Source organism: Fringilla coelebs (assembly GCF_963513975.1).
Source record: "Fringilla coelebs genome assembly, chromosome: 2".
Lineage (NCBI taxonomy): Eukaryota > Metazoa > Chordata > Aves > Passeriformes > Fringillidae > Fringilla > Fringilla coelebs.
This window is the reverse complement of record NC_140029.1, coordinates 26,968,576-26,982,721: the sequence shown is the minus strand read 5'-3', so window position 1 is coordinate 26,982,721 and position 14,146 is coordinate 26,968,576. Positions and strand designations below refer to the sequence as shown.

Sequence of the window (14,146 nt, the reverse complement as noted above, 5' to 3'; positions counted from 1 at the left end):
CTGTTTGAAAGTAAGCCCTCATCATTGTTTTAAGTAATGCAAAAACCACATTTTGAGTGAAAATGTGGCTACTTCTTCTGTTTAACCTTGACAGTTCACTTCTCTGATAAACCTCTGTCCTTAGAAGCAATTTTGTCTAATTTAATTCTGTGCATTTATCATCCTTTTGGTTTTCAAAACAAATTTATAGTTTGTAACATTTACCCTCTAACTGTAAAACATTTTTTTCTGCCTCTGTCTTTCTTTTGCTCCTGTCTGATTTTTTTCTGTCTTTTCTTGCTCGGCCTGTGGCTGCTGTTGTAAGGACTCTTAAACTAACAGTAAAGAAAGTTGATGGTAATAGTTCATGCAGGTAAGATGGTAGAGGCAGTTGCTGCTTTGCTGTAGCTACTGGCTGACAGCATGTCCTTTGCAGCAGTAGATTTGTCTGACTTAACTTCGGGGAGGAAGTACTCTGTTTAACCATCCTGAAATGCCTGTGTAAACCCAACAGAGAACATTTAGTTACCCATTTCTTGATGTTGACCTTTTATTTTATTTTCCTTAAAAGAAAAACCTGCTGTAAATAGAGAATACAGGATTTCTATGTGTAGGAAGGGCACCAAGAAGCACTGTATGGATCCTGAAGAACTTACTGAAAGTCACGAAGAGACCATGCATTTTCTAGGCACTTCTTAATTAGTATTCATGTAAATTATTCTCAAGGTTAAGAAGCGGCCTTCAGCAGTCTATTTTCTTTTTTACTTTTTGCATTATTGCCCTGTTTTGTTGAGGGACTTCTCACAGCCTTTGATTTGATTCTTCTCCAGACTGAATGGCTGTTTAGTGGGGTTTCTATTTGCCTTTGCAATAGGTTTGCTTGCTTTTGTATTTTTAATCTATCTTTACCTCTATTAAGAGTATCAAATGAAAAGCTATAGCATAAGTACTTTTGAATGAAAATATTAGTCTTTGGCATTTGGGTTTGCTGACATCAATCATGCCATCAACAGATGCCTGCCTGGTTCTTTCCAAAAGGAAGAGAATGAAAAGGAGAACTGTTTTTTTGTTGGTGGTGAAAAGGGCATGTCAGTACTTCCACGCAAAGCTAAGGTGGATCCAGATTCAGGTCTACCATAAACATGGAAAGAAACAGTATCTCCAGCCACCTTGTACTGAAATGGATTTTATCTTGGACTTTTTCTCCTTTGTGCTTCTAATTGCTCTGACTTCTCATACATTCTGCAATTGCTAGAACAAAGAAATTGACCTTACAACTTTTATGACTTTGAATGCTAGTCACCTATCTCTGGAAAATAAAAGCACATTTTTCTCTTGGCTATGTCACCTATGAAGAATTTAATTAGAAATGGGCTCTTAGCCCTGCCATGTGGAGTTGGCCTTTTTCAAAGAAGGGAGGCTCTGTAGGAGTTTGCACTTTTAAGTCACCTTTAAGTGCTGGCATGAGAAGGATTAGAAACTAACTTGAAGAGCATGTTGTCCTGCCTAAGGGTATCAGTTCTTCCTTTGAAATTTGCCTTAACCTGGAATTATGAGGGCTACTGCCAATGGGCCTGGTGACAACCTGAATCACGTGGTTATTAAATATTTCTCAAGTATTCCAAGAATAAGGACCAAGACAGAACTGTCTGACCATTTTAAGAATGAGAGATGTGTAACTATAACCAGTTTAAAAAAAAAATCTGCTGCTGTAGACAGTCTGTCAGCTTTTGCCCACACACTTGGAATGAGCAGCAGGCACCAGCCCAGCTGGTTACAAAATAGTTAAAATCTGAAGGAACTTGGGTTTCTGTTTGAGCTTTAAACAGACCTGTGGTTTGGTCAGAAGTAATGTAGTTATTTGTGACTGAAGGTACTAGAAGCAAGAAACGGTATTAGCTGTTCTAAGCATTTTAGCTCTGCTATTGAAAAATCTTAAACCAGGTCATTTGCTGTTCTCTCTGTGTGCTCTTTGTGCTGTGTAGTGCCTTCCTACTTGATAAAAACGACTCTGTAGTTAGTAGTTTTTAGCCACTCCATTATACAGTTCTGTATTTGGCACAATAGTTAATGTAATGTATAGAGTAGCTGTTATCAACTCCCTACTGCATCTGGACACACATTTTTATCTAACAAAAGTGTTGCTGAGCAGTATGAAGTCATCAAAGTCACATTGAAGCTTTTGGATTGATTTAGTGGTTAGGAAAGTGGTGAATGCATCACAGTTTCCCAGTAAACTAATTTCACAATAAACTCATTCAAGTTTGAAATTAATTAAAACTGACAACTCGCTAAATGAACACCCCTAATCTTCTGAAAAAGAGGTGGGGGTGCTCTACCTTCCAGCCATGAGATCACTTTGTATGTTACTGAAATTGCATTTCAACTGCAGTATCTATGTGCAATTGCAAATGAGTCTGTGGAACATCCTGGTTTTGTTTCTAGAGCTTGAGAGTGATTAAAGCATGTAAGGGTACAGTCCCTGTGCTCCAGGCTTTACACCTGCCTTTTAATTATTAAACATAGTCTAAACTTTTTGAGCTTTCTCACAGCTTACAAAAAAAAAGCTTGTAGAGCAAACAGGTCGAGCTTAGCAGAGCAATACTAACCATGTTTTGCCCTTTTTCTGCTGTACTAGGAAACCATTTAGCTGGATTTGTAACTGCAGAAAGGGCACAAACTGCAGCTCAGTTAACTAACTACAAGTCAAGTTACATGTCTTGCCCCTCATCTAGATCTGGAAAAAGGACAGACCTAACTAATAGGTGCACCAAACCTGTCCAAATGTGACTCTTTCCTTGCCAAGAAAAGACCTCAATAATTAGAAAACACTCTGTGTCCCCTCTTAAAGCTTTGCAAATGCTATGACACACCTGTATACACATTTAGGTATAAATCTACGTACATAAGAATGTGTTGTAACAATTGGTGCCCTGTTTACTAGGTTCATGATCAAGAGAGCTCAAGGAAGAAAACGATTTGGTATGAAAAACTTCAAGAAGAGATGGTTTCGCCTGACAAACCATGAGTTTACCTATCAGAAAAGCAAAGGTAACAAAGGTTTGCTGGTCTTGTTTTGCTTTAATGTATCAAAGATTAAACATAAGGATTGTGTAGGAGTGGAAGACTGAGATCTAGATCTGTTACTGTAGAAGACACAGTGCAGGCATGTCTGTCAGCCTGTATGTTCTTGCTCTTCTTTTAATGTCTGTATTGACAGTTAGAGAAGCTTCTTGGATAGCACAATACCCTGCAAGTTAGCAAAATATTTGATAATATTTGTCTAGTATCAGTCAATAACATCATCTGTAGGTTTCACAGTTACCTAGATTGTCCTAGGAAACAAAGCATACAAACCTCAGGCTGGAATTTGGGTTTGTATTGAACATTCTCAGATGCAACTCAGCATGTGCTCATAAAATCTGTATCGTGTTGGCACAACTGGATACAGTAGACAAGGATTCACCTGCAATCTTTAAACTTCAAAAAATGTGTTCACTTAATGTTGCCTAATAGCAAGTATTTTACTTTTTTGTAAATTGTTCCTGTCTGTTCAATAGTACACAACAAATACCACTTCCTTCCATCATGTAAGTACATAGGGAGGAAGAAAGATAAGGAAGTATGTTCAGATCATGCCAGTCATTATTTCACACTCAGCTTTGAGATCTTGCATCACTGCTAGTTCAGTTCAGCTGACAGGAATGATTTATTTCATTGTCACCTTTGCAGTAAATATACCATGTCCTGCTGCAGTAATCAGTTTCTAAGAGGTTTGCTAGCGTAAGGTAGTGCAGCTGAAAAGAGAAATGTACTTAAGATAATACTGAAGGACCATGCTAGCAAATCCCTGCTGAAAGATTTTCCCTCTTTTCTTAGGCAGTCAAAATGATCTTCAAAGAAACTGAATTAGCCCTTAGAAAAAGGGCAAAAGGTGAAGATGAGTTGTGAGTAAGTGGCTCATTATCTGTGTGTCTGTGTGTTCTGCAGGTGATCACCCTCTGTGTAGCATTCCAATTGAAAACATTCTGGCCGTGGAAAGACTAGAGGAGGAATCCTTTAAAATGAAAAATGTAAGTAGGTCATCTTCATTAATGTATTTGTTAGGCTGCTCCAGATCCACCAGCCTAATCGCCTTTTTCCCTTCTGTAACCTGGATTGGATTTCTGTTGAAAGATGTACAACCACAGCTGCTTGTTCTGTATATAGTAGCAGGAGTTTCCAAAAGTACAGCCCATTCAGATTCTTAACAGCCCAGTCAGCAGTCTTTGGGTTTCGTGATCTGCAGCACACTCAGTACTGAGCGCTGCTGATCGGCTGCCAGCTCTGTAAGGTCACACACAGGTAAGATGATCAAGTCCCTGCCCTTTCTGCCAGGCCTCTCTGGTGAGAAGGAACTTGCTGCTTGTAATTGTGAAGGATCACAACTTCTTTATTAGGCATTAGGTTTCTTTATTGGTTCATGAAAGTACATATATATATGGATTTTTATATTTAATTTGGGTTAGTTTATGTACAAAAACAACATCTGTGCTAGTATAGTTCACCATTTTGGTTGCCACATTAGGGAATAAAATACAGCTGTATTTCTCATGCATGGAACACTACTGCCAACTTCTGTATTGTGTAAGAACAGACTTGATCCCTTTGGGTGATGTTGGGAGCCTTTTTCATATACCTCTGCCTGTAAAGCTTAGTCCAGTCCTTTAAAAATTGTATTTAAAATTAAACAAAAAAAGAGCTCAGCGGTTTTTTTCCAGTTCCAAAGATGCATCTACCACAGACTTATTTATACATATTAATGGTTGTGACTTTTATCTTTTTCTGTCTTTAAGTCCTTCCTGGCATCTATGCTGCTTGTGAGCACCATGCAGGGCAGTGCTCAATCCTGCCCTAGATATTAGGTGCCTCAAACAGCTCTTTGTTAAAAGTGAAATACAATTCTAGGCTCTTCAGTATTGCCCAGTTTTAGGTATTATTTTGGTAACATCTCTCTCTCTCTGCTAAAATGGGGAGTAAGTTTCAGTTCCACCTGCTTCTAGAACACATCTCAATTGTACTGTACTTTGCTCTGGTGTTTATAACTCTACTACATAGGCAAAAACCAACCAAACTGCAAAATAATTTAGGCTATCAGAAGGCAGCTGTAACATGTGATGAACTTTTTTGCACTGAAAGCAGCCACACAGTTGAGATGAAACTCTCTGTCTGTGGAGAGGAGTGAGCTATAATTCTGTAACTTGTGCTGAGTGTACTGAGCTAGACTGAGCATCCAAAATATGTCTGCATTGTGAAGATTCATTATTGGAAAAATATACCTTTATTGTTAACATCAAAAACCCCGTCTATTTTGGTTGCTTAAATTCAGTATTACTTGGGAAATCAAGGTGACTACATCCATTCCAGACAGTAAGGTTCAGTCTTTCCATTAACAGTAGAAAATAACGTTACCACCTTCTTGTGCTAATATATTCCTATTTTTCTTGCCATACATAAATAGATTAGTGCAGCAAGATCAGAATTCTCAGAACACCACAGCAGATGTATTTGCAATGGATATTTCCTTGTGGGTGCTTGTGTGATAAAAATTCACATTTTGTATAAATACTCTGTGTATCTGCGCTCTGAATTGCACTAAGTATTTCTTTCTTACTCATGTTAAACCTGCCTGTCTAGCAGTAAGGCCAGTAACCTTTGTTGTTCTTAAGCACAGTGTGGGGAGTGTAAGGGTGGCTTTAAGTACTGTTTGGGTCTTCTGTGTTGTTTGAGAAGCAACTGGTAGTTTTGGTAGTGTAAAGGTCTTGCAGCCACTTGAAATTCTTGGCTAAGTTGTGGGCTCCTCAGTAACTCTTGCCATATGTTGGATCACTTTGGTTGGTATCCCCTTACACAAAGCCATACTCCTTAAATCTGTTCCTTGTTGAAATGCAGGAGGCTCCATTTAGCCCAGCAGGACATTAAAATTCTTTTCCTTGTAGCTCTGTGTTAATAGAGACTTGAACTGTGTGCTCCTGTCTTCCTTTTTCTTCCTTCATCCCAAACTCAAATTGCCAGTTATGCCCTGAAGAGTTTTATTGAAAGGACTCTTTGGTGTGTTGGCACTGTTGGACTGATCACACCAAGCAGCTCCTGCACTGCCATGGTGTATTATGCCTTTCTAATCATTGTCTGATACCATTAGGGACAAATATCAGACCAGTTGTCTGATACCAGTAGTGCTTCCCTGCTAAATCCAGGGAAAGGGTTGCTTGAGTTTTCCCTTTGCTATTTGGCATGATGCACATTTAAAAGTGTTACAAAGGAAGAAATGACTGGGCTTGGTACCAGTCTGCAACATTCTCTCAACCAGCTAGTTGCAGAATTCAAGCCAGTATTTCTGGTCTATGTAACAAACAAATGCAAATTTCAATTTTGTTGGGTCTGGTTTTGTTGTTATTGTTTGGTTTGTTTGTATGGTTCTTGTTGGGCTTTTTTTGGTGGGTGTGTGTGTGTGTGTGTGCACCTCTCTGGTTTTCTTTTTAAAACAGCACAATGAAACCAGCTGTTTGGAAAATTGTATTCCATATGATATGGGCAATGTAACATTGAATGATTTGAATAATCAAGTGAAGTAGAGGGGAGAAGGATTATTTAGGCATATCTGAAAGAGAGAAGAAAATGCATTAAGTATTTGCAGAAGCTAGAGGAAATTAGGAAATTTACCTTTCCAAAATTCGCAGCCAGGATCACTAACTTGAGCTTAGTAATCTTCAGTGTGTGATCAGTGTAATCAAGCAATAAGGCTGTGTATCAAAAATTTCCTTCTTCAGGAGGAGGAAAATAAATACCCTTCTAGGTTGCAAGCTGTTCTGAACAGCTTCAGTTAAGATTTTCAGTGGTCAAGCTGTAACACAGAATTAATGTGTAATTATTTAAACCATCTGATGTCAATCAAAGAGAAACAGTATTTCTGTGATCTTCTAATAGCAGCTATAGTTGGGTGCAGAAGCATGGAAGTTACTAAAAGGCAGTGGTCATGCTGAAACAGGTACTAAAAGGACTAGGGAAATGGCAGTACTAAGGCAAAGCTGTCACTAAGGCTGGATCCAAACTCTCATTTTTCTCTTTTCTGCCTCCTGCTGACGAGTGTTTCCGTTCGGGCCAGCACTGGGTTCCTCTGTCAGCCTTCCAAAACTTGGAGTTGCAGCATTACTAAAATTGCTTCCCCGAGGCTGACAACAAATCTTGTTGAGACCCAAGCAGCAAGTTGATATTAGCTATTTGTAAATCATCTCCTACAGGAATGGTATCTTATTCCTTGTACCAGGTGAAAGGTCTTGTTCTTTTAAGGGCACATTTGCTGCTTGGTTTTGTGTTGAAATGTATTTATTGGTCCATTCTTTTAGTATGCTATGTTTTTCCTGCAATAAATCTTCACTCTGATTCTAGTCCTAGGTTCACTGACTCATTCTGGCGCTTTATTCTGTGGTTTATTTGCAGATGTTCCAGGTGATCCAGCCTGAAAGGAGAGTCCTGTATATCCAAGCAAATAACTGTGTGGAGGCCAAGGACTGGATTGATATCCTCACCAAAGTTAGCCAGTGCAACAAGAAGCGCCTGACGGTCTACCATCCCTCAGCCTATCTCAATGGCCACTGGCTTTGCTGTAAAGCTACTGCAGACAACACCCCTGGCTGCACACCCTGCACAGGGTAAGGGCTTTCATGTGCCATGGCTACTGCCATGGGTACATGTGTCTCTGCAGGGGGACTTGCAAGGGCACAGCTAACCGAGTTTTGGTGTTCAAAGGCCATCTGTTGGTATTCCTGATTCTGCATGTCTGGATCTAAATGTTGACTTTTTAGAGATGGTAATAGGAGGTGACTGTGGGATTAAAAATACTTTGGTTTTGATCATCTGTCATTAATAAAAATGTCCAAAATCCATTCAATATCTTGTTTGTAAATTCCTGAAGCACTCTTCTGCTGATAGATTTAATTCTAAACTGATCTTTTCAGGGAGCTGCTCATACTTCCTCTTAAACAAAGATGTACTGTCTGGTTTGTAGGAAGCAATTTTCATCTAAACTGAGAGAAGTCACAAGACTGTAGTGGTAGTTAGACTAAGATATAAGACCTGGGTAGTTGGAAGTTCAGTGATTTGGCTCCTCCATCTGGTTGTAGCTGTCTAATTCACCATAATGTCTGGATACTGATACAGTCTTCCCTCTCAAATCAGTGAAAGGGTGCTGGATAAATAGAGGCATAAAATAAGTTTGACCCTTTCTTCTTTTGGGAAAAAATGGAAGGTTTTGAGCTCTGTTATGCGCAATCTGTTGGCTATTATGAGAACTCAGTTTACTTTGTTTTCCTTGTTAAGTTCTTTATGTGCTATAATACACTGTTTAGCATTTAACTTTTACCTCTCTTCCTGATACCTTACAGAGGCCTGCCAGCAAATATACAACTGGATATAGATGGAGATAGAGAAACTGAGCGCATCTACTCTCTTTTCAACCTGTATATGCCAAAATTGGAAAAAATGCAAGGTGAGGATTAAAGATCATTGCATCTCCAATTCACTTACCAAGGCAAAAATGCCTGTGAGAAGCTGGATGTTCTGGCTCAACCAGCCTTGCAAATCACAAGCTAGAACACATTGGCCTTTATTCCACTTGTTCCCCCTTCTGCTGTCTTGAGGCAGTTGTGTGTATTATTTTTGGTGCAGTCTCATGGTCTGTAAAAAGTTCTTTGCGTACTAACAGTTGTTTGAAATACGGTCTTAACCACATCATCCTAAAATAGCATAGGCACAGAGCATTGCTTGGAGGCTCTGAATTGACAAATCAGAGCCAGCACTGAACCAGAGGTTTACTGATCCTGACAAGAACTTGCACCAGCAAATTTGAGGTTTCAGTGGAGTATGGTTTTGTGTTACCAGAAGTCATGTGCACGCACATTCCCTGATTCAGAGCCTAAGACAGGCTGGATACAAACGGTTTCTCTGGAAAGGCTCTTCCAGAATTACCCGTCGAGGATGACCTGTGTACGCCTATGAAATGTTGAAAAGTGGAGTTTTGGCTGGGAAACTTTCAGGAGCTGAGGGAAGCAGAGATGTGATGGAAAGGATAAAAGAAAGAAGAGACAGCAGAGGAAGTTGGTACTAGTAGACATGCCAAGAGAAGTATCTGGTGTACACAGTGCCAGACTTGAAATATCAGTTTAGCACAGGGAGTGGCGGGGAAGCCTTCACTGTGGCACTGATCTTTAAATAGGACTTTATTTTATAATATGAGATAAGCCAGTGGTGTCAAACACACAGGCTGCAAAGCACTTTAATCTGTTCCTGGCTGCTGTGCAATTGCAAACTCAAGATCCTCACCACTTCCGAGCTGTCTGAACTGGTGCCCAGCTTTCCCCTGTTCCGAATCCTCACTGCCAGAGCCAGCATCGAATGTCAGTGTTAGGGAAAAGGACGCAGGTCTGGCACAGACAGTGCAGCAAGGGAAAGGGAATTTGAAAGCTGAGACTGGGACATCAGTAAAGCTAGAAGCAGAGACAAGTAAAATACTCTTTCCCCTTCTTTCCTCTTCTGATATGCTCTGCTACAGTGCAGGAGTAGATCTCATGGGAAATAGGTTGTGGACATTCATGGTCAGTGTCCAGATCTCTTAGTCACGAAGGCTCCCTGCTAAGATCAGAAGGTATAGAAGGATTTGACCCTTTGGATATAAAGCAGGCAGCCAGGCAGTAGTTATGGCATATTGTGCTTATGCTTACTGTATGAATCTTTTAGGAGTAATGTGGTAAAACACAACTACTTCAGCCTGTAATGTTTTCAAATTCAGCCTGTACTTGCTGCCTGGAACCTGTCCCCACAAGTGAATACTTGACTTTGTGCAGGCCAACCCTGCAGCACAGTGGCAGAGGCAGGCCTGTGTAAGAGTTTCCAAAATGTGTGCATGGGGTGCAGATAGTGGCAGCTGAGATTAAAGCATTGCCTGTACAGCAAAGGACAGCTTCCCACCAAGGCAGGAGCAGCTGCCAGGATTGCTGCCCTTTCCATATGACATGGGGAGGTGGGGGTGGACATGGGACACCTCCTGTACTTCCCAACAGCCCAGCAAAACTGCTGCTGCTGATGTCAGCCACAGGTCTGGTGGCCATACAGAAGCAAACCAAGAAACTCTATGGGCCCCAGACTGAGTATTTTTAGTCTGCTTGTCTTGCTTTTGTCCCCACTGCCTCATATCTATTCCTGTACTTTATTTTTTTTCTCCAGAGGCCTGTGGGAGCAAATCTGTTTATGATGGACCTGAAGAGGAAGAGTATTCTACATTCATCATTGATGACCCTAAGGAGACATATAAAACACTAAAGCTGATTATTGAAGGTGTTGGAAATTTAGAGCAGGAGCACGCTCAATATAAGAGGGATAAATTTAAGAAGACAAAATATGGAAGCCAGTAAGTACAGTGGGTTGTACAAACAGGGGAACAGTCCTTGAAGATGGTATTTCTCTTGCTTATGCTCTGGGTTTCACTGTATTTTGTCAAAAAAAGGTCCTGCAAATACATACAGAGTTGCACTGTGACTTAGGATTTATACCACAATATTTTAAAGCACTGAAGTGAATTTTTTAATGCTTGTTTTTAACGCAGTTTCATTCATAAAATTTAAATGTGTGTTTGTTATACTGTTGGTTTTAAATTTTGAGCCCATGCTGGTGAGCTGAGCAGTAGTTAGTAGCAGAAGATAGATGTGTTTACCAGCTTATCTTGGAGTGTTGGTTTTAAAATGAGAAGAGTAACTGACACAGCTACATCATGTGACTGTATTTTGTGTACACATAAAGCATTCTGCATAAGGCTGACAAAAGAGAGGATCAGTTCAGTCAGTTCTAGCTCAAGTAAAATGCAGTATTAACATTACAATTACAACTCTGAAAATCAAATTTAGGGAAGAAGTTCTTGTGTGTTCCACCTTCTGTTCTGACATTTTCGTGTCCTGACAGATGGCTCTGTGTGTAAAACTGGTTTTTTCTTTTCTTTTAGAGAACATCCCATTGGTGACAAGAGCTTCCAGACATACATCAGGCAACAGTCAGAGATCTCAGCACATTCCATATGAAGTGCAAAGGAAATCACAGGACAGTGCTGAAAGATTGATTAGTGATGCTAAATAGCAAAACAAAAGGGAAGCCACACATGTAGCAAAATGTATGGATAAGTGTCAAGCTTACAAACTTTGAGACTTGGTAAACGTATTCTCTTTTCAAGAAACTGTTACAATAGTTGCTATGCACTTTATTCATCTGGTTATTGACAGATGATAAAACCCTGCCTTCTAGGCAGTTGTCATGTGTATTTTTAAATTTGCTTTGGTTTCTTGGAATCTAGTGATCAGTTCAATGATCAAGGTGTGTGGACTTCATCTTGACAACTCCCATGCAATTCCTTGTGTTTTGGAAACCAAGCGTGCTGCTAATATGCAGCATTTTCTAGAAAGGTTGTTTGTTACTGTTTTTTGTTCCTGATTAATGTATATTATGCCACATCCCCTGCGTGCTCTCTTAGGAAAAGCTTAGTAACACTTTTAATGCCTGCATTTAGAAAAGAAGCAGAGAAAAAATCCCTCTGGTGTAATCCTCTACATTGTAGCGTGTATTCTTAGCAGGCCAAGGAGCAGGCCTTTGTTTTTACAGCAGTGTAATTTTTGCTAACTGTGCACAGTTTTTAATAGAAATTCAAATCTGAATGGTACTCTTGATATTTTTGAGATACGAAGTCATTTCTCCAGGCACGTTCAGCAGACTTTGGATTTGAAGATGCAATCTCAGCAGTGTAATAAAACTGACTCTCATAAATATGAGTAAGAAAGAAATGAACTCATGTCCAAGCTACGTGTCTCTTACACAGTCCAGTGAATGGTAATCTTTGAAAGTCTGCCAACTGAAAGGCAAGGTAAGCTGATTTTGTGACCTTTTATCACCACAGTGAGAAGGACAAAGAGAATATGAATCTGGCAGCTGAGACATGCTGATTCCCAGGCACAAAAGCCGTCAGGATGGGTTTTCTCTGAAAGGATGTTTATGCACTGGAGTCCATGCTATCCTAGTACCACTTGCTTTTCTGGAAAATAGATTTCTACTTTTCCAAAAATGTTTTTAAATACTTTTTAAAAGAAACTTGCTAAATGGTATTTAGTATATTAACATGCATAATGATAACTTGGTTATACTATGAGCATAGTAAAAATGGAATGAGCTGTGTATCTCACTAATACCAACAAAAGGAGAGGAATAAAGATCTTCTAAATATTCAGTGCATATTTATGTATGCTGTTCAGCTGTACACCATAATTTTTCTCTGTAAAAGGGTCTGGTATACAAGCATCTAGCTTTGATGGCTTGGAAGCCTGCATGATGGACTTTAGGCCTCTGTGGGGTAGAAGCTAGTACAGGTTTTAAGCTGAGTTGGATCAGAAAGCATTGATCAGTTTAATGTGAAGATGTCTGTCTTTGCTTCAAGTGTTAAAGAATAATTCTTAACTGTGTCCTCATTGCATCTGACATGATTTAAGATGGCTAAAGTACTTTGAATGCCTCTGTTTGTTAGTGATGTTCTTAGAAATTAAGTTTTGGTTTTGTTTGAATATATAGTAGACCACCTTCTAGTAGATGATAAATGATCTTTTATTCATCTTCACCCTGCAGACTGGGGAAGGGGAAGTAATGAAGCATTGCAAAGATGCATTTAGGACTCCAAGCTTTTAGTTGCCATGAACTGCAATTTTTAACATGTATTTGTAACTTAATATTGTTTATAAAATACTAATGACCTGTAATGTGTGTTCTACTTGCCAATTAAAAGAAGTGGTTTATTTCTGAGAACTGTGTCCATGTTTGGAGTCTTTTTAAAGTCACAGTGGCCACCAGCATGCCTCTTGGCACAGCATCTGCCCCAGAGTGGGGGCCATGGATGGAGATCCTTGTGAGTGTAACCTGCCAAGTCCCATCCTTGCTCCTCATCCCGTCCCCACCCACCCCTTTTGTCAGCATTGCACCCATGGGACTCTGCAGAGAACCAGACTGGGCATCTGAGCCAGCCATGAACTACCTTAGCAAAGAAAGCTTGCTCAGATAGGTCAGCATCTTGAACTGGTTCCTTGTGTTACTGCACAGTAACTGAGCTGAGACCATGTTGAAAGGGCAGGAGGAGTGAGCTGAGCCCACAGCACCCTGCATTGCCTATGGATGGGCTCATAGACCTATGGAACCGCCACCCTTGTCCTGTGACAGAGCCTTGGACTTGCTGGGCTCTCTGCTAGTCATACTCCTGGAGCTCACCTGTCCTCTCAGGGCAACCATGTGCACGGAAGGTGCGCATGGCTCTGAGGTGTGGGGCAAGCTGCACACACTGCTTCTCCTGGGGAGTGTTCCAGGGAGGCTGGGCAATGGCCCCCCCAGATGGAAAGCTGCTGACTGGCATTCAGGGTGTGTTCACTCAGCTCATGTTGAAGGTGACTCCCCTGCTGTGGTGGGTCTCTCAGCAGAACCCAGACGTGGGCTTCTGAGAAGCTGCTGGGGCCCAGCTGCTGCAGGCAGGCTCGAGCTGAGTGACAGAAGTGGTTTAACTGATAAACCACATCCAGGAACAAAAACCAAACTGATGGTGGAAGACACATCACCAGTGTCCTGGTGAACTTAACTACAATTGTGTAAATGTGGGGTTTTGTTGAGGAACTGTAAACCTTGTTTTGAAAACAAAATTTTACGTAAAATGCGGTAGGAAACTGACACAAGATTTGTAAGAAATGAGAAGAGTTAAATGCAAAATTACTGTAAAACCATTTCCAGCTCTCTTTTTCACTCAGTCTCATCTGGTGTATACAGTAATTTTCTTCTCCTGCTAACATAGCCTAAGTTAATAGGAAGTCTTTGAAATCTGCTTTTCTTACAGAATAACATGGTGTGTTTGGTGAGGGGGCTGTGTTAAAACTGGGCTTCCAGTACTTGCTTAGCCTCTATCTCCTGTCTGTCTGCAGCATATGTTTCTGATGCTATCTTCAGAAATACTCAGAAATCCTACCCACAAGAGAAATAGCTTGATTGGGAAACTTGGGACAGCATCCCTTGTGTCTGGAATAAAGAAAATAGGGGGGAAAAAAGCATAGGCATATGTAAGCAC

At 40.4% G+C, this 14,146-nt stretch overlaps 1 protein-coding gene across 4 annotated transcripts in view; it reads left to right on the top strand.

Moving 5' to 3' along the window:
* The window catches only part of RASA3 (RAS p21 protein activator 3), a 129,503-nt gene extending 116,676 nt beyond the window's left edge, over positions 1-12,827 (top strand). For 3 of the 4 annotated variants that reach the window (XM_084226348.1, XM_084226349.1, XM_084226350.1), the window contains 6 exons: positions 2,924-3,030; positions 3,970-4,052; positions 7,459-7,670; positions 8,403-8,506; positions 10,240-10,423; positions 11,012-12,827. In XM_084226348.1, coding sequence (XP_084082474.1) covers positions 2,924-3,030; positions 3,970-4,052; positions 7,459-7,670; positions 8,403-8,506; positions 10,240-10,423; positions 11,012-11,087 — 766 coding nt within the window. In that variant the 3' untranslated portion in view covers positions 11,088-12,827. The remainder of the gene's footprint in view (positions 1-2,923; positions 3,031-3,969; positions 4,053-7,458; positions 7,671-8,402; positions 8,507-10,239; positions 10,424-11,011) is intronic. The other variant, XR_014617004.1, reaches the window with a different exon arrangement.
* Positions 12,828-14,146: the final 1,319 nt, after the last annotated feature.